The sequence below is a fragment of the Mesoplodon mirus genome, assembly GCF_964341445.2.
Source record: "Mesoplodon mirus genome assembly, chromosome: X".
Taxonomy (NCBI): Eukaryota; Metazoa; Chordata; class Mammalia; order Artiodactyla; family Ziphiidae; genus Mesoplodon; species Mesoplodon mirus.
Window position 1 is genome coordinate 7,453,537 of NC_138981.1, and position 24,401 is coordinate 7,477,937.

The 24,401-nt window shown below is 45.8% G+C and overlaps 2 protein-coding genes across 3 annotated transcripts in view; one reads left to right on the forward strand and one right to left on the reverse strand.

The window, feature by feature from the left end:
• Positions 1 to 24,401, forward strand: part of WWC3 (WWC family member 3) — a 118,133-nt gene that overhangs the window by 52,263 nt on the left and 41,469 nt on the right. For both annotated transcript variants that reach the window (XM_082610406.1, XM_082610407.1), the window contains exons 4-8: positions 3,176 to 3,252; positions 4,404 to 4,483; positions 15,774 to 15,903; positions 18,948 to 19,094; positions 22,286 to 22,359. In XM_082610406.1, coding sequence (XP_082466532.1) covers positions 3,176 to 3,252; positions 4,404 to 4,483; positions 15,774 to 15,903; positions 18,948 to 19,094; positions 22,286 to 22,359 — 508 coding nt within the window. The remainder of the gene's footprint in view (positions 1 to 3,175; positions 3,253 to 4,403; positions 4,484 to 15,773; positions 15,904 to 18,947; positions 19,095 to 22,285; positions 22,360 to 24,401) is intronic.
• Positions 7,268 to 11,936, reverse strand: LOC309796930 (uncharacterized protein; the record flags this gene model as incomplete). Its single annotated transcript, XM_082610335.1, has 2 exons — positions 7,268 to 8,041; positions 11,622 to 11,936. 2 exons carry the CDS (start codon positions 11,934 to 11,936, stop codon positions 7,655 to 7,657), a joined length of 702 nt encoding a protein of 233 aa, XP_082466461.1. The 3' UTR covers positions 7,268 to 7,654.

Consider the following 24,401-nt stretch of genomic DNA (forward strand, 5'->3'; position numbering starts at 1 on the left):
TGAGAAGAAAGCTTCAGAGGTGAAAGTCTCGTATTTATCCTAAACCTTGAGATTGGAGACGTGTCTTAACAGAGGAAGATGTTTCTTTTTCTAAGTGTTGTGGTGTACGTGCCATTAAAAATGGGGTCCAGAGTCTTGAACTTTTTCCTTGGACTCCACAAATGGGTTCCATTGGACTTACTGGCAGACATCAGGAACTGAGAATTTGTCTTTATAAATTGAATTATATCATTAGAAGTTCTGCCAGTGTTTATCACCCTCCTTAGCATTTGAAGATAAAACGTACTCACTGTCTTAGGTACTTGAGTTGCCTTTTCCCTCATCCCAGTCCTGGAATTTTATAGCTTTAGAGACCGTGGCAAAGGTAACATGAATGGTATCAATAAGTAAAACCTTTTACCATTTAGGATGTTTCCAGCTGTAAGTAGCAGAAAAGACTAACTCCCCTCGGCCTGGACAGTAAGGCTGTCATTGTCACTCAGCAGCGTCCTCCAGGGGGTGGTGGGCCTCCCCATTGGTGGACTGGGCAGCTCAGTGATGTCGTGGCTTATCAGGATCCCCCTCCAGGACTGGTCCAGGCTGAGTGTCCTGGGGGAGAGGCGGATGTCCAAGTGCCTCAGGGCTCTGTTGGTTATGCAGGAGAACCGGGGGCAGGTTGCCGTGTATCTCTCCATCTGTACGCACTACACCTCCAGCGTGCACTTCAAGGCTCTTTGCTAATTTTCCCCATGAAACTGCACAGGCAGAAACAGTTTTGGCAATGATTTCAGATCATTGTTACTGATGTTTAACGTTGCGGTTAACTTCCCTGGACTTTGGTGGTGGGGTTACTTTCTACCCGGAATGGGAAAGATCCCAGGTGGTAACTGTTGGCATTGTCTTCCTCAGCTGCAAGGTGACAAGTGGCCCCACGTGGAAGGAGTCAGCAAGCCCTAGGTTTATTTGCATGTTGTCTGGGCCCCAGCGGTAGCCCCTTAAGCTCAGGCTTGGGAAACTTAAGTCCCAGGAGTTTAATGTGGAGATTTTATAGAAATAACTTCTGCCTCTTAAGGGCATTGTTTGAGGTGTTGCTTTCATTACTGGTCTTAAATGAGACCAAAGACTCAGGCAAGATGGAGGTTCTAGGATTTGGAAATAAACATTCTTCGTCTTAGAAAGAATTCTATTTAAAAAACATTTTACTCTGTGTTTTTGAGAGATTAGAATTCTAAATATAAGAACATTTGAGATAAATTTGGCAAACAGCTCCTCCAGATATTTATTTCCAGTAGATTCTAGTAATTTGAAATTCTGACTGGGGCTTAGAATAGTAGATTTTCCATAGAACTGTATTTTTTTAGAAACAGGAGATATCTGAACAGCTCAGATTAAGTTGGGATGTGGTTCTATTTGAGGATGGGGTTCTATTTGAGGATATTAAATACTCTTGCTGTTTAAACCACTTGATGGCTTTCTAAAATAAATTTATTTATTTATTTTTGGCTGCGTTGGGTCTTCGTTGCTGCGCGCGGGCTTTCTCTAGTTGCGGCGAGCAGGGGCTACTCTTCGTTGCGGTGCGCGGGCTTCTCTTGCTGCGGAGCATGGGCTCTAGGCGCGCGGGCTTCAGTAGTTGTGGCACGCAGGCTCAGTAGTTGTGACTCGTGGGCTCTAGAGCGCAGGCTCAGTAGTTGTGGTGGAAGGGCTTAGTTGCTCCGAAGCATGTGGGATCTTCCCGGACCAGGGCTCGAACTCGTGTCCCCTGCCTTGGCAGGCGGATTCTTAACCACTGCGCCACCAGGGAAGCCCCACTTGATGGCTTTGAGTCAACTTCTCCAATATGAAATCAGGAGATGATTATAAACTAGTTTCTAGGTGTTGACATGTAAGTTACCTGAATGACAGCCTTTGGTACCCAGATCAAAGGAGGAAAAGAACGGATGCTGGCCCTGCTGATGGGTCTTCTGAGCAGGTGAAACTAATGAAAATGACCCAGAGGCAGATTACACCAGTGTGGGGTGACTCTCAGATGAAGAAATAGGAGCCTCCACAACTCAGGAAGGGACAGGAACCAAGTCACTGCGGCTCCAAGGCCTATGAGAAAAAGGGATGCAGAGAGGTGGATGGGGTGATAGAAATTAGAAATGGCAGAAATGGGAAGGAAATCCAAAAAAAGGTGGATATATGTATACGTATAGCTGATTCATTTTGCTGTACAGTAGAAACTAACACAACATTGTAAATCAACTATACTCCAGTAAAAATTAATTTAAAAAAAGAAAGAAAAAGAAAGAAAAAAAAGAGAAAGAAACAGCCGCAAGCTGCTCCAGTTGCTGAGACGGCGGAGAGGGCTTGGCTGACTGTGTTTAGCTCACAGCTGGACGGCTGAGCGCACCTCATTCACCCCCAGGTATTAGCCGTCTGTAATCACGATGCTGTGTCTGTTATAAGGCTTTAAATCATGTGTGCTGCACTGCTGAAGAAAGCATTTATCTATGCAATGTGATTTAGCTAAACATCCCTCAAAAACAAGCTGCTTAGAATAACAGAGTGGGTGCTTTGCTTCAGCTTTCGGGGAACCAACAACGTGGAAGAATAGCTTTTCGTCAAGCCTGCCAGATACTGATACGTGACTCGAAAGTTGTCTTTTTCATTTTACAAATCTTTGGGTTTTTTTTTTCTTTCTTATGTCAAAAATCGTTCATGTGGAGACTATAGATATGAAAAGAGTGCATATAAAATCTTTTGCAATGAAACCATTGAGAATAGCAGTCACCTTTGGGGTTCTTTTCTTCCAGTGACTTCCATGGGTGCATGCATTTTAAAAGGAAGTAAAAATGGGTTCATACTGTATGTACTCTTTACATAGTTAGAATAATTTTCTATACCATAACCGTACCCCTCCCCCCGTGTATATATGGTTTTTAACCCTAGTAGTTTTGCACTTGAAGTAAACAGAGTTTTGAGTTACCTATAGCCATATATTTTATTATGTGGAATCACGTAGAAGGGCCTCATGCAAAAATCAGACATCAAGATTCAAGGTTGTAAAATGTTAATTCTTCAGGAGCCAGCGCCAACTTGGAAGTCTGAGACTGAGAATTAACTACTTAATATGGTGAATCAGAAGTTCCTATCTAAGTGTATTTATTTACTTTAAAGGATCTATTATAAAATAAAATATTTTCCTTCTGTTTAGCCTTCTTTGGATATTCAACAAATACAAAGTACGACCCATACCAAATTAAAGCAGAAATAGCAAGTCGTCGGGATAGGGTGAGTAAAACGAATATTTTCACAACTAGAAGCCCCGTATGTCTTTTTATGTAACACCACTTATCATGGTTCATTTTATGGTGGCCAGTGTGTATAACACCCATATTTTAGTAAGATTTTCCATTTCATGAATTATTACTACATTTGGTTTTACTTTCCACTTTTTTTTTTCCGATAGGAAGGGAAAAGTTTCATTTTAAAGCCTCAGCCCATCTAACAAAAAATCACCTGTATCCCTCAGTGTGTTTCATGGGGCTACATTCACCCCCCCGTTTGGAAAGATTTGGTGACATTGGCGCCCGACCTCAGAGGGCTGCTTCCCTGTACCAGTGGGCTGCCAGCCCTGTCCCTCAGCAGCTTTAGCATCTGCTGTTCTTCCCTGGTGGCTGTATTCCCAGAGAAATCTTTTCTACGATGGCGTTTGACCAGAAGGTGCCGGTGCTCCTTGCCAGTGGTGCCGGGTACTTTGTATGCCACCACGTTCCATCCCTTCAGCCCCTTGTCTTGGGTGTCTGGGAGGGGGGGCGGGAGACATCTTAGAGGCCAAGCCTCCTGTCCTGGTGTCTCAGTCCCTAAACCAGAGTGTCTCTTTTAGTGCCGTGGTTCTCACATTCTAGTACCCCAACAAAAAACACCTGGGGCATCAGTTCAGAGTGTGAGCTCCAGACACCCCCCGCCTCGCCCCCACCGAGTTTTCACAAGGCCTGGAGTGGGTCCTAGCACCTGTTTAAATAAGCACTGCAGGCGACTGACTTCCAGGTAGTGGGAAGCCATGCTTTGAGCAACAGGGTTTCCTAGGTGGGATCTGTGGGTAGTAAGCAGAAGAGAGGATGAAAAAAGTTTGACAAAGTTTGCTCATTGCAATGTGTAAATCAGTACCTTGAAAAAGAAAATCATTGCTGGTTCCAGGGCTCCACGTGGTAGAAAGCTGTTCGTGACCCGGGCCTTTTGTGTCTAAGCGAGCCGGCCCCCCTGCCAGGGCTGTTTGATATGCCAGGGCTGTTTGATATGCCAGGGATGGAAGGCCATGGAGAGAATGGGTGACCCCGTGAATTGCAAGGTAGTCAGAAACTTAGATGATAATGCTAACAACTGTAGAAATCATTTTTCACAGCTTCTTTTTGTGGAAAAAAAATGTAATTTGTCTTTAGCTTTCCAGATTAAAACGAGAGCTGACCCAGATGAAGCAAGAACTGCAGTACAAAGAAAAGGGGGTGGAGACCCTGCAAGAGTGAGTGGCCTGCAGTGACAGAGGGAGAGTTTCCCTGCGATTTCCTGTTTGGTGCCGGGACGTGTGTCCTAAAGCTTCATGGGTGTTCACTTTTATGCTTTTATTTATGCTTATTATTTGCCAATCCTAAGGATCAGATCTCTCTTTTCCCTGAAGATACTTTGTTCTTGTTTCCTTGGGAAATAAGACCTTTATTTTATATTCACGCACATTCTTGATAGCTGTGCTGTCTGAAACACACATGGCTATTTACATTTGAATTCCTGTTTTGTTAGTTTTAGTCTCTTAAATTTTTTAATTCTAAAATTTAAATTAATTAAAGTTAAATAAAATTAAAATTTTAGTCCCCAGTCTCAGTAGCCACATCTGAAATGCTCAGTCACATGTGACTAGTGCAGGTTTTCTCCACCTCACTGCTCGTGACATTTTGGACATTTGGACATTTTGGATAACTGTTTGTGGTGGAGCTGTCCTGTGCACCAGAGGATGTTTAGCAGCACCCCTGGCCTTGACCCCCTAGATGCAGGTAGCACCCTCTCACCCAGTTGTGACAGCCAAAAATGTCTCCAGATATTGCCAAGTGTTTCCTGGAGGGCACGTTTGTCCCAAGTTGAGGACCGCTGGGCTAGTGGCCACTGCATTGGGTAGCACAGATAACATTTCCATCCTCACAGTACGTTCTGTTGGGCAGCCTGATCTATAGGTCTTCCTCCTATAAAATTGACATCTTTACAATTAGAACTTTATCCCTACTAAGAGTTTGGGGATGAAGTTCTTATCATTTGTGAGTTATATGAAGTGAGCAAATTCAATGAACAGAAGTTATTTTATAAATGGTGATATTGGTGGTCTGAAAGAATTAATTTTCCTAAGAAAGGGCATTGTATTCTTGTTGGTCCAAAGTATATTCCCTTTTGATTCAGAGCCTGGTTTCACTTGCTGAACTTGGGCTTGTGCTTCATACCTTCTGTGTTAACTCTTCTCATGTGTCAGTGGGGACTGTTGTAGCTCGGTTGCTCTGACAAAATACTGTAGACTGAGTGACTTAAAGAGCAGTTACTTCTCACAGTTCTGGAGGCTGGAAGTCCAAGGTCACGGTGCTGGCAAATTCATTATCAGATGACTGCCTTTTTGCTGTGTCTTGACATGGTGCTGTTTTTGGGTGGGGGGCTCTGGTCTCTGGTGTCTCTTCTGTTTCTTTAAGGACACTAATCCCTTCATGGGGCCCCACCCTCATGACCTCATCTAAATCTAATCACCCCCAAAGGCCCCATTTCTAAATACCATCTTATTGGGGGTTAGGGCTAACCATATGAAGTTTGGGGGACATGAATATTCAGTCCATAGCAGTGATCATTGGGCTAAATTGTCCGAGTGCAGCACCAGTGCCTGCTACATAGTCAGCCTTCAGCAAATGGCAGGAATCCATGTGGCTACGATTTCTTGGTAAATGTGGGCAGCGTGCCACTCTCTTGCATCCTGTGTGCAGACACAATGACAGTGTGTCAAATGTGATTGCAGTATTACTCTTTATAGGGAGGTAACACAGAATGTGTTTGACAAAGGTAATGATCCCACCTCATATAAAGGGTAATTAACGGGCACGTCAAACCCTGTTGTTTAACACAAGGTTGAGATTCACTTTGTTAATCACCCAGGATTAGTTTGGTTGATGATTCGTTTGTCCGCTTTTTATTAAGGACATATTATAGACACCAAGGGAGACACAGTAGAAAGGTGAGCTGGGTCTTGCCTGGAGGGACTTGGCTTTTCTGGCCCTGAGACACTGCCATGCCCCCTGCAGGTCCCCCACGCGGCAGGGTTTGGTAAGCTGTCCACGTGCTTAGCATGAGCTGCAGGCTTTTAACCTTACAGTCAGCTTTTTGCTTTCTCTACCACTACCTGTAGCAGCGTGTGTGTGTGTGTGTGTGCGCGCACATTCTCTGGTGATTTGGATCTACAATGGGCGTTCCTTTAATTATCCTTAGTCAGTACAGCTTTTTTTTTCTTTTTTTTTTGCATGACAGAGAGTCTTTACTTTTAAATGATTTTCAGTACACCAAGTAGTAACATGTAACAAGTTCTTGAATTCCATCATCTAGTAATTTTTTAATTTATTTTTTATTGAAGTATAATTGATTTACAATGTTGTGTTAATGACTGCTGTGCAGCAAAGTGACTCAGTTATACACATATATACATTCTTTTTCATATTCTTTTCCATTATGGTTTATCCCAGGATATTGAATATAGTTCCCTGTGCTATATAGTAGGACTATCATCTAGTAATTTTGATTAAGAGAAACTAAAAGCAGCCCAAACAATGGTACTAGTATCCATTATTCTAACTCTTAGCCGGAAAGGACTGTTTTAAGGCTGGCTGCTGTATCACATAGGTTACAAATAACTATTTATTACTTTTTCATAGATAAAGCCCCTGACCTTCAAGAAAGATTTAGGGAAAAAAAATTCATCTCTTTCTTTCTTAAGAAATTTTTTTTTTAACTACATCTAAGAAAGAAAAAGTCAGTATTGATATATATGCTGCTTGAGCGAAAAGGCATAGGAAAACAGACAATGTATACCCATTAAACTTCCAAGAAATATGAGGTAAAAAGATAAAAGCTTGGGACTTCCCTGGTGGTGCACTGGTTAAGAATCCACCTGCCAATGCAGGGGACACGGGTTCGAGCCCTGGTCTGGGAAGATCCCACATGCCGCGGAGCAACTAAGCCCGTGCACCACAACTACTGAGCCTGTGCTGTAGAACCCGCGAGCCACAACTACTGAAGCCTGTGTGCCTAGAGCCTGTGCTCTGCAACAAGAGAAGCCACCACAGTGAGAAGCCCGTGCACCGCAATGAAGAGTAGCCCCTGCTCACCGAAACTAGAGAAAGCCTGCACACAGCAACGAAGACTCAACACAGCCAAAAATAAATACATAAATAAATAAATTTAAAAAAGAAGATAAAAATCTTTGGATAAGCTCTAAGTTTGTACAAAGAAGCTAGATCTGCTGTTCTGCAAAAAGTGAAGGGACCTACTATATAACATACAGAAATAATTTAATGACTCTTCGCAAGACTATAACTCAAGCCTTGCTAAAGCTTCATATTCCATGAAGGGATCGAAAATGCCAAACCATGCAACAACAGGCGGTTTTTTCCTTCCTTTATCCGTTTTTGTGGTAGTTTTTGTGGATTTCTGGCTGGTTGTCGCAGACAAAGGCCAAGAGGTTATCCAGGACTTCATCCCTGTTCTGCCGGAAGTAGGTCTGGAGGATGGTCATCTTCTCCTGGGCGTCGTCCACTTCAGTGCTGCAACTGCCATGGGATCCCAGAGCCGCGGCCTCCTTGGCCTTGAACTCCTTCTCCCTCTGCAGGCGGTACTGTTCAGTTTCAGCCCGGGCTGCTGCTTTGGCCTGCTTCAGCCTCCAGTTCTTTTGCTTGTGGTCCTCGGCCACCTCCTTGGCGGCCCGCTTCTTGGCCTGGAGCAGCTGCTGGATGCCCTGCGACCGACTGGCCGTGGTGGTGGCGATTCCAAGGCGGCAGAGAGCGGCCTAAATCGGCTTGACCGTCCCCTCGGGTCAGTTGACCCAGCCGCCCAAGCAGTACAGCTTTTTAAAGTTTTGCTTAAACAAATCAAGCTGCATTTTCAATATCGGCTACTGGTTTTGTTGCTCATTTTGTCCGTCTGCTGTGGTGCTTCCTGGCGCAGCAATACCTGTTCTGTGATTCTACGCCATATAGCCCTGCCCACCTCCAGATGCTCCCATGCCTGCTGGGTGCTTCTCTGTGCACTGTGGCTGTGCCCTCCTGTGTCACTTCTGCTAAAGGGCTGGATCAGAAATAAGCAGAAGCAAATCATGTAATTTGGCAGGTCTTCACAAGTTGCTTGGACTGTCCAGTTGAACTGGAGGTTGCTTTCCTTCTTTCGTTTGGCCACACCATAGCTTTCTCTCTTCACCAGGGCGAATCAAGACTTCCCAGCATCTCTAGATAATACTGACTTTTCATGCTGGGCCTCATGCAGTTAATTTAACTCTCACTCGCTGAAGCTCTGGTGCAGGTGACCGGGTTTCAGGGCGGTTCAGGAACACTGAGGTCACATGGGATCCCCGAGCCTCAGAGGGGAGCCCCGGCCGGCACCTTCCCCAGTGGCTCTGGCTTCTGTAGCAGGATTGCTGGGCCCAGTGCCTCTTCCTCTGCTTGGCCTCCATCACTCTGGCCACCTCCATTTCTTTATGTGAAGACAACGGTTATATTGCAACGTCAGCTTAAGACTGAACACTCTCAGAAATAAAAGATGTCAGGGCTCAGGTGACAGAGAAAACCCCTTCCCCTTAGCATTGCTAGGAAGTAAATTCATCTCTTGTAGTCAAGGTAATTTTAAGACTAGGAAAAGACTGCCTCAGTTTCTCCAGGTTTATTGGACGGGAAGCAGAAGCTGGTCTGGGAAGAGTTATAACTTTACACCTGCAGCCGGAGCGGAGTATGAGCTGTGCTCTTGCAGAGAGAAGGGCCAGTGCCGTTTCATCTTCTTTCTGCTTTCCTTAGCAAGAATCCTTAGTGATGGGAAACAGGCCCCCTGCCAAGGGGACGGTCCTCACTCCCTGCTGGATACCCACCCTCCCCAGTGGAGGCTGAGGGGTGGCCTGAGGGAAAGTTGTGGACCTGGCCTTGGTCCTGGGGGACCCAGCCCAGCTTTCCAGATGGAGCTGCCTCGAGAGGCAGCTTCTAGTTGGTTGCTGTGTTGTCACTGCAAATGGTCGGTCACTCTGTGCTGTGACACGAGCTCACGGGAAGGAGAGGAAACAAGGGTGCTTGCGCCGCGCTTAAAACGCTTTGCCAGTGAAAAGTAGACTGATCCCTTCCTCTGAGTTCCACAGGCCACGTGTGAGACGGAAACAGCCTCTTTATTTATCTGGTATTGCACATTGGCTCTTGTGTTTGGATCAAATCATGCAGACAGGTATTATTTATTGAGAAATTTGGAAAACCTCTGGTAAGCATCGATAATGTGATTACCCCACCCCTACTGTAAAATCCTAACTCTGAGCACAGATAATACGTGAGCTGTTACATGTAAATGGGCTTCTCAGATATTATTTCCAACAGCGATTTAAGGCAGAGACCCTGGATTTTCCTCCAGAAAATTTTCTGCTGTTCTTGCTTCCCAGAATAGCCTGTGTATTTTTTTCCAGAGCACCTCACCGAGAGTTTGGCTACTTATAACATTTTAAACTCGACTTGTTTATCTTGGTGAACTTTCCTGGCTAGCAAGGAAATCCATCATTACGCTTGGGTCCAAGTGAGGAAAAAAGAACCTTTTGTATTTTTTTTTAAGTCTATGTATGTTAATTTCTGTAGATGGGAGCTGGCCGTGAACACATTCTCTGGGTTAATGATAGCATGCGTGTGTGTGTGTATAATGTATATAAACTTTTAATGATGGAAAATGTCAAATATACACAAAAGCAGAGAGAATGGTATAAGGGAACCTTTCTGTACCCCTCACCCTGCTTCAACAACTAACCACACAATGGCAGTCTTGTTTTGTCTGTCACACAGCCTCATCGCCCAAGCTCTTACCGCATTATTGAAGCAAATCCCAGAGTCATATTTCATCCATAAATGTCTCTCCTAAAGTAACGGACTCCTTTTGAAAACATAACTCTAATACCTGTGCCACTTAACTTTCTCCAGCAAGTGTTCCCACCTCCCTGGTTGGTTTGTGTCCGGGTTCCGACAAGGTCCACACCGTACGTTTGATTAGCGTGTCTCTTAATCTCTACCCTCCTCTCCTTTTTTCCTTTTTCCTTCCTTTCTTCCTGCTGACATCTTACTTGTTGAAGAAGCTACTTTGCTTGTCCCAAAGAATCGCCCTGATACTGGACTTTGCTGCGTGCACGTGCACAGCGTCATTTAACACGCTTCTCTGTCCCCTGCTGTTTATGTAAACGGGTGTCATTAATCCGAGAGGCTTGATCTGACTCAAGTTCAGTTTCATTTTCTTTTCCTTTTGGTCCGGAGGTGCACACTCTCTGGTTGTCTCTTTTTTTGTGTGGTGTGAAGATTATTAGTGGGGTCTGGCATCGTCGGCCTGATACATCCATTTATAATGTTTCCCATCAGCTTTTCACGTAATGCTGTGCACGTGTAGACACAGAGGTTTCAGGATAAGTTCTCGAAGGTGGGTTTGCTGGGTCACGGGGTAAAGGCATTGGTCGTATTCTTAGATATTGCCGAATTCTCCTCGGGAGGGTGGCACCATTTTGCATTCCCACCACTAGTAGATGCGTGTTCCTGTTCCATCCGCGTGGCCAGCAGAATGTGTTGTCACTCACGCTTTTGCATTTGTACCAGTCTTATCGGTGAGAGATAGTGTGTCAGTGTCGTTGTAATTTGCACTTCTCTTGAAGCCCTTTATAAGCGTCTTCAGAAAACAGGAGCAACGTTTACAAGTCATGAAAGTCTTCAGAAAAATCAAACTTTTCCAGTGAGAGAGCTACTGGGTATCGCTGCCCCAAAGTTTCTGAAGCTTGTTTTGAAAAATTATCTTCATGTAACTCATGGCTAGCACCCGGGGGCAAGGGGGCAGGAGCTAGAATGAGGACGTCCGCAGCTTCCCAAATGGGTGATGCCCAAGAACGTGCTGGATGTGCCAATGGGTGGGGGAGAGCTCCCTCTTTAGTGACGCTAGACCTCCTGGGCGTCTGGAATGTTCCTCCTGTTCGACTGTGAGGTGTCCTGCAACCGGGAAGCTCGTTTAGCATCACTTCACCCTGAGTTTCCCACGCTTCTGTGCCACTGGCGCTTTTTTCCCGCCGTGCCACCTGTAACGTCCCCGAGTGCTGACGTGGTGGCTGCTCGTCCTCACACCAGCCATGGGGTTCTTGTAAAGTGTCTCCGCTGCGTGGCCCCTGGTGGCTCTCTCACTTAGAATGTGATCCAGACTGCAGATGAGTCGGCCCCCATCCTCACCTCGTTCCCCCAGTCTCGCCCTCACTCACCTGCGTCAGCCCGCACTGCAACTCGCAGCTCCTTCTGCCTCGAACTCTCTCCCCAAGTCTCTCGTGCCTGTCCCCTCCCTTCCATAGTTCTCTGGACGAATGACATCTTGCCAGGGTCCCTGCTCACCACCGTATCTAAAAAGCAGCCCTCGCCCCACCCTCTATCCCCACACGGGGCTTCGTTTTCCTTGAACCACCAGTCGCTGCCTGATCCGCTGGTTTCTTTCTTGTCGTCTGTGTCCTCGCCTAGTGTCACGCTGTGCGAGGATGCGGACTTGGCCTGCTTCCCTACTCGGTCCTCGGGATGCAGCCAGCTCCGGGCGCAGGGCAGGGCTTGGTGGGGTGAGGGGACCAGCCCGGGGGGCCGTGCGGCACTGCTCCTGGGACACCGGGACCCCCTGGGCCAGGGCCTGGGCTGCAAGCATCGGGGAGGTCGCTGCATCGGCCCAGGTGCCTTCTTATTAACTGCCCTCTAGCGTTTCCTTCTCTGCTTCTTACTGTGTTATATTGTGTCTTAAGAAATCCTATTTCTATCACTGCTGTTCAGATCACAGAAAGGGGTGCTCGTTCAACGCGCCAGTACCCACTTTCCGTGAGGTGTGTTCTTAGCCCCTGGGTCAGCCTCTTTGCTTTGAGCCTTTTAATTGCTTGATGACATTCTTCCGCTTTGGGATGCTGTGATGAAGTTAAGCCCGTGTGTCTCCTGCAATAAGAGAGAGTGACTGCACTCTGCGGACCATTCGATACCCCAACGAGGCAGCATTAGATCTCGGAATTAGCATTTTCCGTCCGAGGGGATTTAGTGGTTTCAGAAGAGAACGGGATTGTTCACAGGTAGCGCAGGCTTAGACCAGCAGTATCCCGTTACCGTAGCACAGAAGCTACAGCCCGTGCTAAAAGGCCAGCGCTCCTCAGATAACAGTAAAACATACAGAAATGGGGGCGGAAACAAAAAGAGCGTTGTTCCCGTCGTGAGACCGGTCTGGCGTTCCACGCAGGACCGGCTGCTGATAGAAAGCTGCCGGAAGCTTTGTGAGGGTCGTTCAAGGCCCCCTGCCAGAGCTGGTGACGTAAAAGGTAGAGTTGTAACACTTCTCATTCTTGGGGCTTGTAATGTGTGGTATTAACGTGGAATATCTTTCGAGGCCTGGCAGCCCTTTTCTTCAAGATGTGGGTTTAAGAATCCATTTGGTTTTACTTTGGTCATACCAGCTCCCTTGACATCTTTTTTTTTTTAGTTAATTTATTTTATTTATATTTATTTTTGGCTGCGTTGGGTCTTCGTTGCTGTGTGCGGTCTTTCTCTAGTTGCGGCGAGTGGGGGCTACTCTTGGTTGCGGCGCATGGCCTTCTCCTTGCAGTGGCTTCTCTTGTTGCGGAGCACGGCCTCTAGGCGTGCAGGCTCAGTAGTTGTGGCACATGGGCTTAGTTGCTCCGTGGCATGTGGGATCTTCCTGGACCAGGGCTTGAACCCATGTCCCCTGCATTGGCAGGTGGATACTTAATCACTGTGCCACCAGGGAAGCCCTTCTCTTGACATCTTAAGCTGAACAACAAATATGGACACTTGAGGGCAGTGGGAGGGGGAGGTTGATGAGAATCATCGTGAAGATGTCTTCTTAGTTGTGTGCGGTCAGCATTTGAAGCTGTGCCTGCTTTTCTCTCTAACAGTTTCTTTCAAAGGCAGCCAGTAAAGAGCACCAGTTTACTTTGGGACAACATCTGACTGGCTATGTGGGTGGCCCTCAGATTTGACACAATGCGAGTTTGGAGGCCTTGACGCTGAATGTATTGGTAGCCCGGCAACAGAAGAGGATGAGTGTGGTGTGCGGGGCCTCAGTGTGAAGCTCACCGTGCCTCTTACTGGCTGTGTGACCTTGAGCAAGTCACTTAACCTTCCCAAAACTGCTGCAAAATGTTGAGGGGTGAAAAGTAAAGGCTGTGTGCTCTGTGTCCTGGGGTTTTTATTTTACACTGGGTCTTAGTCCATTCAGTGTCTGCTGATGAGAGGCATTACAGGGTTGCTGATCCCTCTCCCTGATGGGAATCGGGGCCTGTTTTCCTCCAGGGAGCGGCCATTCCCATTGTAGATGCTGGTGCCTTGACAGGCAGCTGGCGCAGTGCCTGGCTTTACTGATGGCTGCACTTAGGCTCTGTAGCTGCTAAAAGCTATAAGGAAGTCACAACACCTAAGTACGAAGCTGGAGCTGATGTGGTTAGCATCTTACGTTGCGGCCTTAACAGTGGGTGTGTGTCTGTACTCTCTGACCATTTGATTAGCACTGATGGTGAAGGAAGTGAAAACATTCAGTGCAGTAGAGTTTCATTTCTCTATGTGGGTGTCAGTGTCAGGTGACGATCCATTTGCTGTATTTCTCATTCTATAGGAGCCAGTAGGCCTGGTTAGCAGAGGCATTGGTCATTAACTGTTACAGAGGAATCACACTTTTTTGGCCTTGGGTTTTTTGTATGGAAATGATGTAACCCTTTTCTACAGACTTCATCAACCTATGTGGGTTGTGGGTTGTGGTTTGTGACATTAACTGAGACGTATTGGAAAGCCTTTTATCAGAGGATGGATATAACGAGATATTATTACATAAATGAGTCTCGATTCTCTCTGCAAGAAAAGTTGGGCCACTTCCTAGACAGATGCAGTGCTGGGAGATGGGTGGCCTTTGCTCCTGCCTTACATTAGAGACCCCTGGTTCTCCATAGAACAGCTAAAATGGAAAAACACATGGCCAGGCCTTGCTGGGATGTAGGGGTGTCACCGTTCAATGTGTGGGGTCCCCCAGCGCATCTGTATCCGCTCTCCAAGGAAGAGGACTCGGGACCAGTTTTCATAAACATTTTGTTTGCTGCAGATGGCAATCACAGCAGTGCCGTTGAGCCCTGAAGCCCTATTCCAAAGGGAGGGAATGAATTCCTGCTTGTTCTCTCATTCCAGTGCCGCTGATGGCTCAGATCAGCTCTGGTGCTGAGTTTTGCTGTGAGTTGTGACCTTTGTGGCCAGGAATTTGTTAATGATAATAAAGTACCGGAGTTGGTGAATTATTTACTTTTTCTCTCATGAGTAAGTAGACTGAGCATTATCCTGATGATAATAATCAGCTCAGACATTATACGCCAGGTCTCTGCCAAGTAAGCCCTTTCCTTACATTTCTCATTAAATGGGAGGGACATTTTTAGTGTCCTCATTTGAGGCATGAGGAAACTGAGGTTTAAAGAGGTGAAGTGTCTTGCCCAGGGTCCCACTGTAGAGCTGGAGTGTCACTTATACTCACCAGCATGCCAGGATGCTCTTGTCAGTGGAACAGAAGGGAGTTTGGGCTGGCCGTTAAGCATCTGGATTTTCGGGTAACATGGGGGAAACAGTTTAGAGCTAGAATCTGTGTCATGGTGGATCTGGAGCCTGAAATGCAAGCTGGTGACTTTCCAGAGAAGGAGTTCGTTCTGTTTCTGGACCGAAGTCTCTTCTTCAGCCCCGAGGGCTTCCAAGGCTTAAGACGTAGGTATGGACGATGTGACCAAGGACGAGCTACAGGAGGCTGCCTGCTCTTTGCAGGCCAGAGCCAAGCCTAGTCTCGGTCGGCGCTCTGCTTCCACCACCCAGAACCAGGCCCTGTGCGCCCAGGGGTGGGCTGGCTGGAAGGAAGGATGGATGGAAGGAAGTTAGCTTGAATGGGAAGCTTAAGGAAGGATGAATGGATGTTTGAATGGAAGGGGAGTAGTTGAGAGAGTGATAAATTAGAACCAGAATAAAAGAAAGATAGAGGAGCCCTAAGAGTTCCCAACTTTCGTACAGGGTGTCCCTGTTGAAAGTTCACTACTTTTTGCTGTTTCCCATATATTCTTCTTGTACACAGATTTCATTTGTATGTTTATTTAATAGACATTTTTGACCACTAAGCCAGATGCTGGGGATAAACGAATAAGACAGGATCCTGCTCTCAGAGAGGGAAATTTAAAATTTCAGGAAATTTTTAAGCCAGTGAGCTCGTTGCCTGAGCATATTAGTAGAGGACACGGGCACCCTGCCTGGAACGCCCCCACCTGCAGAGGATGCTCCTGGGGCAAAGGGCGCCCAGCCACCACCAGTCTCATCTGGTGTTCACCACAAGCAAGGAAGGTCTTAGGGGATCTTTGTTTTTCTTTGTCAAAACATTGTTTTTAACTGTTTCCCACCTTTCTCTGAAGCTTTTAAGTTTTGGGTTGTTATTGTTTAATAGAATGTTGTAATCTCGCATAGAATGACTCATATTTCTTTTCGGACCAGGATTGATCGTAAGATGTCAAGTGCTCACACCAACTACAAACTGGATGAGGCTCAGGCTATAATGAGCGAGCTGAGGACCATTAAGAAAGCCATTTGTACAGGCGAGAAGGAGAGGCGGGACCTGATGCAAGTAAGAGGCCCGGGTGCTCTTCAGAGCCCACGTCCGTGTGTCTGCCCACCTGCTTGTCTCTTAACTTTATTAAAAAAAAAAAAATATATATATATATATGTATATATTTACTATATATATTATATATTTATTATGTAATCATACATATTTTAAAGACATACATGTATGTGTATTATATATGTATATATGATATCTTCTGTATATGTGTGTGTACATATTTATAAATATTTTAAAATATGCGTATTAGTTTCCTAGGGCTGCCATGACAAAGAACCACAAACCAGGTGGCTTAGAACAACAGAAGTTTATTCTCTCCGAGTCTGGAGGACAGAAGTCTGATATCAAGGTGCAGCAGGGCCACGCTCTGTCTGAAGGCTCTAGGGGAAGCTCCTTCCTTGCCTCTTCCAGCTCCTGGGGGCTGCTGGCAGTCCTTGGTGTTCCTCGGCTTGTAGGCGTATCACTCCAGTCTCTGCCTTTGTCATCATGTGGTTTCCCGTGTCTCTGTGTATGAATTTTTTTCTTCTTATAAGGACACCGATCACTGGATTAGAACCTGCTCTAATCCAGCATGACCTCATGTTGACTTGATTCCATCTGCAGGGCTTCCTTCCAAATAAGCACACATTACAGGTTCTGGGGGTTAGGACTTCAACATATCTTGTTGGAGGACACAATTCAGGCCACAACAATGGGTGATACGTTTGTATTGTTAAATAATCAAAATAATTCAACGTCTGTTGTAAGAGTCTTGCTGTCACCCCGTTCTCTCACCTCCTGTAGCTGCTTTTATTAGCTTCTTGTACACCCTTCCAGTGTTTTGATACAGACACTTGAAAGTGTGAACACGTGGCCGGCTGCCCTCGCAGAAAGCCGGGCCTGTGCCTGCTGCCCGCGGTAGCTTCCGCACCTAACCATTATGCCCTGTACCTTTTCCCGTCTCTGGACTCAGAGTTCCCTCCTTCCTGGATATGGCTGCATAGTATTCCACCATGAGGACAGACTTTATTTCATTGTAGCTTTATATTGCGTTATTTTTTTGCCCCTTGAACTCCTGCAGCTTCTGTTGTTTTTAGAAACAGCTGAGTTTTTGCAGAGACCCACGCCGGGCTCCTGCTCGGTGCCGGAATGCATCTGATGCTCTCTGTTGTGGCTTTTCTTTTCGGCTCAGCACACCGAGTGAGCACCTGGTGCTGGGAGGCATTTGTCTCGATTCTGTAGCATGTAAGACACAGGAGGACATGGGAGCAAAGCTCAGACTCGTAGGCCGAGTGCAACAGGTGTGCACATGACTGCCTTGCCCGGCAGTGCTTCCTAACGGCAAGGGCGTGAGGCTGGAGTGTCCCTAGGCTGCTCGTTCAATTGCAGATTGCCAGACCCTACCCCAGGTCTCCTGGATTAGACTGTCTGGGGTGGGGACCCAGAAATCTGTATTTTCAGATGCCCTGTATTTCCAGGTCATGAGAGGTAAATGGTCAGTTGTTAGGTTTTCTCGGAGGCCTGGTAGCAAGGAGAACAGCTGCCGCCTGCCGAGGCCTCTGTGTGCCGCACTGGGCGAGGTGCTCTGCGGACATCACCCATGTGATCCAGGCCCAAACCCGGGCGTGAACCGGGTGGTACTTCACCCCAGGGACACGGAGGCCTCGCCCGGGACGTGGAGCTCGTGTCCCTGCCCCGTTCTTTCTGAGAGTGCAGAGCTGGCCGAGCCACCCAGTTGCCTCGAGTGGGTTCCCCACCACGGAGGCTGGAGATAGAATTTCTGGAAGAAGCTTCAGACCCCAGCATCTTCTCTGAGACGCTCCAGGGAGACGCACAGGCAATGTCTTCATCTAGTAAAATCAAATAAGTTGTTTCATCTTTGTTATATGACTGTAGCAATCTTGGCCCATTCCAAGATGCCTTTGTCTAGATCCCGAGGCAGCTACCTGGGGTACACTGCACGTGGGCGTCTAGTGTCTGCAGGAATATCTGCTGAATGTGAATGCATTCACAAGTCTTTAAAAAAATTTTTTTTTCATGTTTTCCTCTTATTTTTTTAGATTTCTTTTTATGGGGGTATAGTTGCTTTTCACAGGTCTTTTAAAAATCTTAGAAAATCTGATTTCTCTTTAACTTTCACCCAAAAGGGTTCCCTGTACCAGAATTTATGCTTACTCTAATTTTCGGCAAACTGACATCCATATAAGATGACTTTTGACCCTGTAGCATTGTGACTGAAAAGCCAGGTTATAAGAATATGTAAATATTGTCTGGGAGCTGTTTTCACCTTCTGTGGGGTACTGAAGATCTCAAGGCAACATTCATCTCTGTTGGACTTATTTATTGATAGACTATTTTGGATGGAAATACTTTCCCCCCTCCCCTTTGCTCTATTGAGGTACACTTGACAAATAAAACTGTGTAAATTTAAGGTGTACGTGATGGTTTGATATACACATCTATTGTGAAATGATTACCACAATAAAATTAGTTAACACGTCCATCACGTCACACGGTTACCTTTCTTTTTACACGGTGAGGACTTTGAAGATCTACTCTCTTAGCAACTTGCAAATATGCGGTACAGTATTGCTAACTATACTCACCATGCTATGGACATGAGGTTCCTGAGATCCGGGGACTTATTTGCCTTACAGCTGGGACTTGGTACCCTTTGACCAGCATCTCCCCATTTCCCCCAGCCCTCCAGCCCCTGGCAACTGCCTTTCTACTCTCTATTTTGAATTTGGCTTTTTTGGAGGGAATGCTTAATTTTTCTTTAGGAAACACAAAGGTTTAAAAAACAGTAAAAGTGGTACCACAGTTCTCTATATTATTCACATGCTGCCAGGAGGACTCAGTTGCCGTCTGATTTAAATTACTATGAGTTTCATGAAAGGTGCATGTGCTGATCGACATTTCTCTTGAATCTCGTGAGAATGGAGTTGGGGCCGGCCCGCTCTCCAGTAATGAAGCTGCCGACCTGGAACAGGAAGGAAATGACCGCTGTGAAAGGGAAGAGAAGCATCGCCATCGCTGTTCAAGTCTCTTGTTGCATTCTCTTCCAGAGCCTGGCCAAGCTGACGGATGGCTTCAGGAATAGCTGTTCTCTTACCGACTCTCTGCAAGAGTTCCCTCCCAGTGCAGGTGTGCTGGGCGAGTCTTTACCTCACCAGTTCTGCGATGCTGGGTCTCAGACTGAGGTCATCGGCGAGGTACGCTCACTGGGCAGGGGGAGGAACCGAGTGTGCCCAGAGAGAAAAGGACTGCTTTCATGTGGCTGTCACCCATTTCTTTAAATTTTCCACTTTCCCTTCAAAAATGTTTTGGCTTTTGTGCCATTAAGTTTGAAGAAAGAATATTGTTTTTCACATCTAGCCATCTTGAAGGTTCAGGGGCCTGGGAGGCAACTGAATGGCTTATTACCTCTATCCTTGTGATTCGGATTCTTAAAAAAGGCAGAATCCTTTTGAGAGTTGAGTCTAGATGTTTCTTGGCACACATATGAGTTTTTAGAGCATGGATCAGCTAACTTTTTCTGCCAAGGTCCAGATAATAAGTGTTTTAGGCTTTGCTGGCCATGCAGTCTCTGCCATAGCTACTCAGCTGTGTTGTCATAGTACAGAAGCAGCCGTTGGCCATATGTGAATGGGTGGGTGGGGCTTCTTCCAGTAAAATTCCAATAAAGCTTTATTTACAGAAAGAGGTGGTGGGCCGGATTTGGCCTTTGGGCCATAGTTTGCTGAGCTCTGGCTTAGGCCAGTGATTTTTCAGAGGCTTTGTGGCTATGTCACTCTTGGGTTACACTTTGATGCTATTTCTTATTCTTCTAAGAGAACGTCAGGCAGTTGAATTGAATTGAAATTAATTTTGTTTGGGACTTGGAAGAATTTCATAATGCCCCTTTTGATAATTAGTAAAGCCTGGAGTTAGCCACAAAAACAAAATTGGCAACCATCATTTGAAGCAGGGCGGTGATACTTAAAGACATTACTGTTGTAATGTCATTGAGTGAAGGTTTACATTTATTTGTTACAAATGGAAAAACACTTTGGATGGCTTCTGTTTCTTAGGGCTTACTAAGTAAAGATGAAGTATCAGTGGAATGCAGAATGCCTTCCTAAAATTAAATAAAAAGAAACAAAAAGGAAAACCATTGACTAAAAAACTCTGGATTTTAAATAATTAGCTGATATTTTAAAATGTCGACAAATAGTGCCTCTTTGAGGGGAGTATAACATAGGAAATAATGCCTCTGTGTCTTGGATGTCCTGAACTGCCCTATTTGCTGTGTTCCCCTCATTGTTCTCAAAAGTACACTTGGACATTTTTTGACTAGGTATCTTGGTTTAAAACAGAGAAGAATCTGTAAGTCAAAAATGTCTGGCATTTTTGCCTAAAGATTTTGGCATGAGAGAAGGAAAGAAGTATGATACTTATTGAATTCCATGAATAATTCATTGCTGCTCAACATAAGGTTAGAATTAGAATTTTTAGAGACTCTTAACTAGTTTGAGAGCAACAGGTAAGATCGAAGGTTCTGTAATGATTTAGGTAAGACTTTCTAAAAATGTCAGGTGGGGAGTGGCTGGTTATACAGCTATAATAACTTCAGCAGTAAATTATCATTGTCTATGCGTTTACTGCGGCTGGCCCTGGCAGCTTCATGGCTGTTACCTCAATTTACGTAGTGGTTTCCATCTTCTTTTGACAGGCGAGGGGGTCAAGGTGCCAGGTTACCTAAGGTCATGTAGCCAGGGAGAGGCAGGTCTGGGTTTGAATCAATGTCTCTGATCCGTAAACCTCTGTGTTTTCTACTACATCATGTTATAGAAAAATATATCCAAAGGCTGTAACTGCATTAGTTAGCTATTGCTGCATAACAGAACATCCCCAACCTAGCATTTTAAAACAGCACACTACCTCACATAGTTATCACTTTGAGTTAGTTTTGTGGGATGGGCATTGATGTAATCAGACATGCTTTTGGAGCCCACGGCTTTGCAAGCACAGATTTGTAAGCAGTACAAGCCTAATGTTGGAATTTAGCAGTTGGGGTACATGTTGTAGGGCTATGTAGGATCCATGAAGCAGGAACCTGTTGGATCCGTTTGGCTGTAGGCTTTTTTTTTTTTTTTAATTAAAATCTCCATTTTATTCTCACAGAAGAGTGCAAAATCAGAGCTTAGAGGTTCATAAATAGCATTGAGAAGAGGTTTAAGAAATGACATTTATTTGTCTTGATGGGTCGGCTTTAGGGGTCTCTTAATGAACAAGGTGACCAGGTGACAAGTAGCTCATTTCCAGTGTAGAGAGTTTCTGCAGATGCGGTGCTGCAGCCTAAATGCATTTACATTGAGGACACTGTGGAGAGAGGCCTTGGGTGAGGCTGCTGAAATGTGTAAAATCGTGACACATCTCATTGGCAAGTGCTTAGTCTCGTATAAGGCATTTCTCCTTGCCATTCAAGGCGATAAAGATATAGGGAAATTCCCCATTGACCTGTCTCAAAACTCATATCAGTGAATTCATTGCCAGCCATACAAGTAGAATATTTCCAAATATTTGTTGACACGAGGTCATTTAAAAAAATAAAGACTTAGTAGTGGCCGTAAGATATGGCCGAGTAAGGTCAGATCTACAGATGGAGCCGATTTATTGAAACTAGAGTCATATATTTCCAGGAAAGAAGGAAGAAGTAATCAAGGTGAGCTGCAGTTACCTCTCATACAGGTCTTGTTTGTTTTGTTTGGGAATTTGTTGGCTTCAGTGTAATTGGTATGAAAATATTTAGGTGCAACTAGTGATCGCATCAGAGATCCTCATTTCAGCTCTTGACTCCTGAGGCGAGGCGGCCAGTCCCAGGCTTTTCCGTGCCTTCCTTCCATCCTTTCACCTTTGATTCTTTCACGGGCCGCATAGCATTCGAAGGAGTCCCGTAGCCAGCACCTCACACAGCTAGTCCGTCTCCTTCAGATCTTGTGACTTTTTAGGAGAACACCCTTGTTTTGTGTTTATTGAGGAACAAGAGCATATACTACCCTAGGCGGGATGAATTTTTTTGCTTTTGTATCAACTTTGAGGAATTCCCTATTTCTTTTAAAACTTAATTTGTTGTTGTTGCTCGGAATCACACAATAGATGAATATACTTCCACTGTTTTAAAAAAAAAAAATCCACCAGTGTTGGGACAGCAAAAGTCTTCCCAGCCCCACTCCCAACCTCCACTGACCAGAGGTGGCAGCTGTTATTTGGTGTGTTTCCTTCCAGACCTTTGAAAAATGGAAATTGGAAGGCGAATTACAATATTCTTCATTGTTGCCGGAAGTTTAAGTGAATTTTCTATTTTGAAAATATGTTTTTAATGTGTCTCCCCCATTTTTTTTCTTTCTTCTGTTCCCCAAAGTTCGTCTTTGATGATAAAACAAGGCTTGTGGACCGAGTCAGGCTTAACTGGCAGTATGAGGAAGCCAGAAAGAGGTAAGAAGCTCCTTTTTCAAACCGTGCCTCCTGCTTACTTCCTTTCTCCTGTGGAAAGCAGTTTTGCGGAGTTCCAACGTGTGATTTATCCACTTCTTATCAGCAAGCAGTGTCTGATAGAGTACAGAATTAAGGTTCTTCATTTATGCGTAGCTTCTGAATACATGTGACAAAATTTCATGTGCATTAAAATGTGAAACTCGCAATATTGCAAACAGTTATGAAGACGGGATTTAATAAAAACAGAGACTCTTCCGGCTCTCCTTATCCTCTCAGGTAGTTCAGAACCCCCTCCCTGCCTTCCGACTGAGCATCAGTCCCTCAGACCAGCTTAAGCAAACCTGGTGTTTGAATATGTGGCTGCTTATTCCATAGGTTAACGGAAAAAGCCACGTATCTTGGGTTAAAAGACACTTTAGAAAGGATTAGGTCACCGGGCGATAGCGGTACCTAATCTACATCATTTTGATGGAGAGAACTGGAACTCAGTCGCTTCTGTTGACCTGTGTTGTCCATCACCCGCCTTCTGAAGATCGGGACTTGACCTTGTTGTGCATTTTCAAAATGTGTCTTTCCCTCCCTCCCTCCCTCCCGGTCCAGCCAGGGTTCATGGGCAGCACTGCCAGGTGGGCTGCCGGCCTCGCAGGCACAGTGTTTTGTCACCTTTCTCCCCATGTGCACCGTGTTCAGTATTCTGACTCTGCCCTAGATTTCATGTTCTTTTTTTAGGGACTTTCTCTCTTTTGTGCCTTCTGGAAAGAGTCTTAAAACCAAATTATTTCAAAATATGTGCTTCGGAAAGCTGTGAAGCCTATCTTTTTCAAAAAGTTTTTTTATTTTTTATATTTTTAAAAAAATATGGAACGCTTCACGAAAACCTTTCTTTAGTCACATATGAACTGCTGTCTGGGGGGTGGGGGGAGGAGGAGCGAATGCCAAGCAGGGTGAGGGCGTAGTTCTGGAAGCGAAATAGTTGGGCCCGCTCAGTATGGTGTATCGTTCAGGGATGTCTGGAAATCCGCTTTGTTACCTTTTTAGCAAACGTAAAAATAGCAACAGAAGCAGATCATCTGACTCCCTGCTGGAGGGCCGGCTTGAGCTGCTGCGGCTTCTGCCCAGAGCCCCTCTGCCGGGTCCTCCTGGCTCTTGCTCTTCACGGCGTCCTCGATGTGCTCAAGGCGGGCACTGCACTTCCACGCAGACCGCTTCCCTCGGCGCCTGCTTCCCCGGCCTCACACATCCCTTCTCAGGAGCTCGCTGGCTGGCATTTGTCAGCCGCTGTCGTCTCTCCTCAGTTTTCCTCGGCTCCTTCCTGCATGTTTCTGCTGCACTGTGTGGGTATCGGAATTTGCTGCGTTGTATTAAACTGCAGAAAATTGACGGTTGCTGCACTTAACATAATCGTCACTGTTCTGCTGTGACATTTACCAACCACAGCAAGTGATGTCTTTGTTTTCCAGAGATGATGTCGGTACAGAGTGAGTAACTTGTTAAATGTCGAGATAATACATTTGGGCGGAAAGTCCATTCTTTAAGAACATTATGCAGGGGAGGACACCGCACTTCATCAGTATCTTCTAAATGGAAGGAGTATTTCCAGGTCACCAGAGCCTTGTTAGGAAATGCAGTGCAGTTGCAGAGGAGGGTCCTGTCCCCAGCACTTCAACCTTTGTGGGACAGTAGGGGCTTCTCAGAAACGCCTTTCTGGGCTGTGTTGGCCGCATTTAGAAATCAGAGATGCGTTGTAAAGACGTCCTGGGTTGGCTCACACAAGCACTGCCTTGTTCTTTTCCCACTAGCACAATGGTTCCCACTTGTGGGGCGGGGAATGGGGGAGGGGTGCGACAGCGCGACTGCACACCCGGCCCCCCGTAGACTTCTGGCCATGTCTAGAGACGTTGTTAGTTGTCACAGCTCTGGGGTGGGTGCTACTGGCATCTTGTGGGTAGAGACCAGGGATGCTGCTCCACATCCTACAGCGCACAGGACAGCCCCCAAAAGAGAGTCATCCAAATGTCACTAGTGCTGCGGCCGAGGACCCC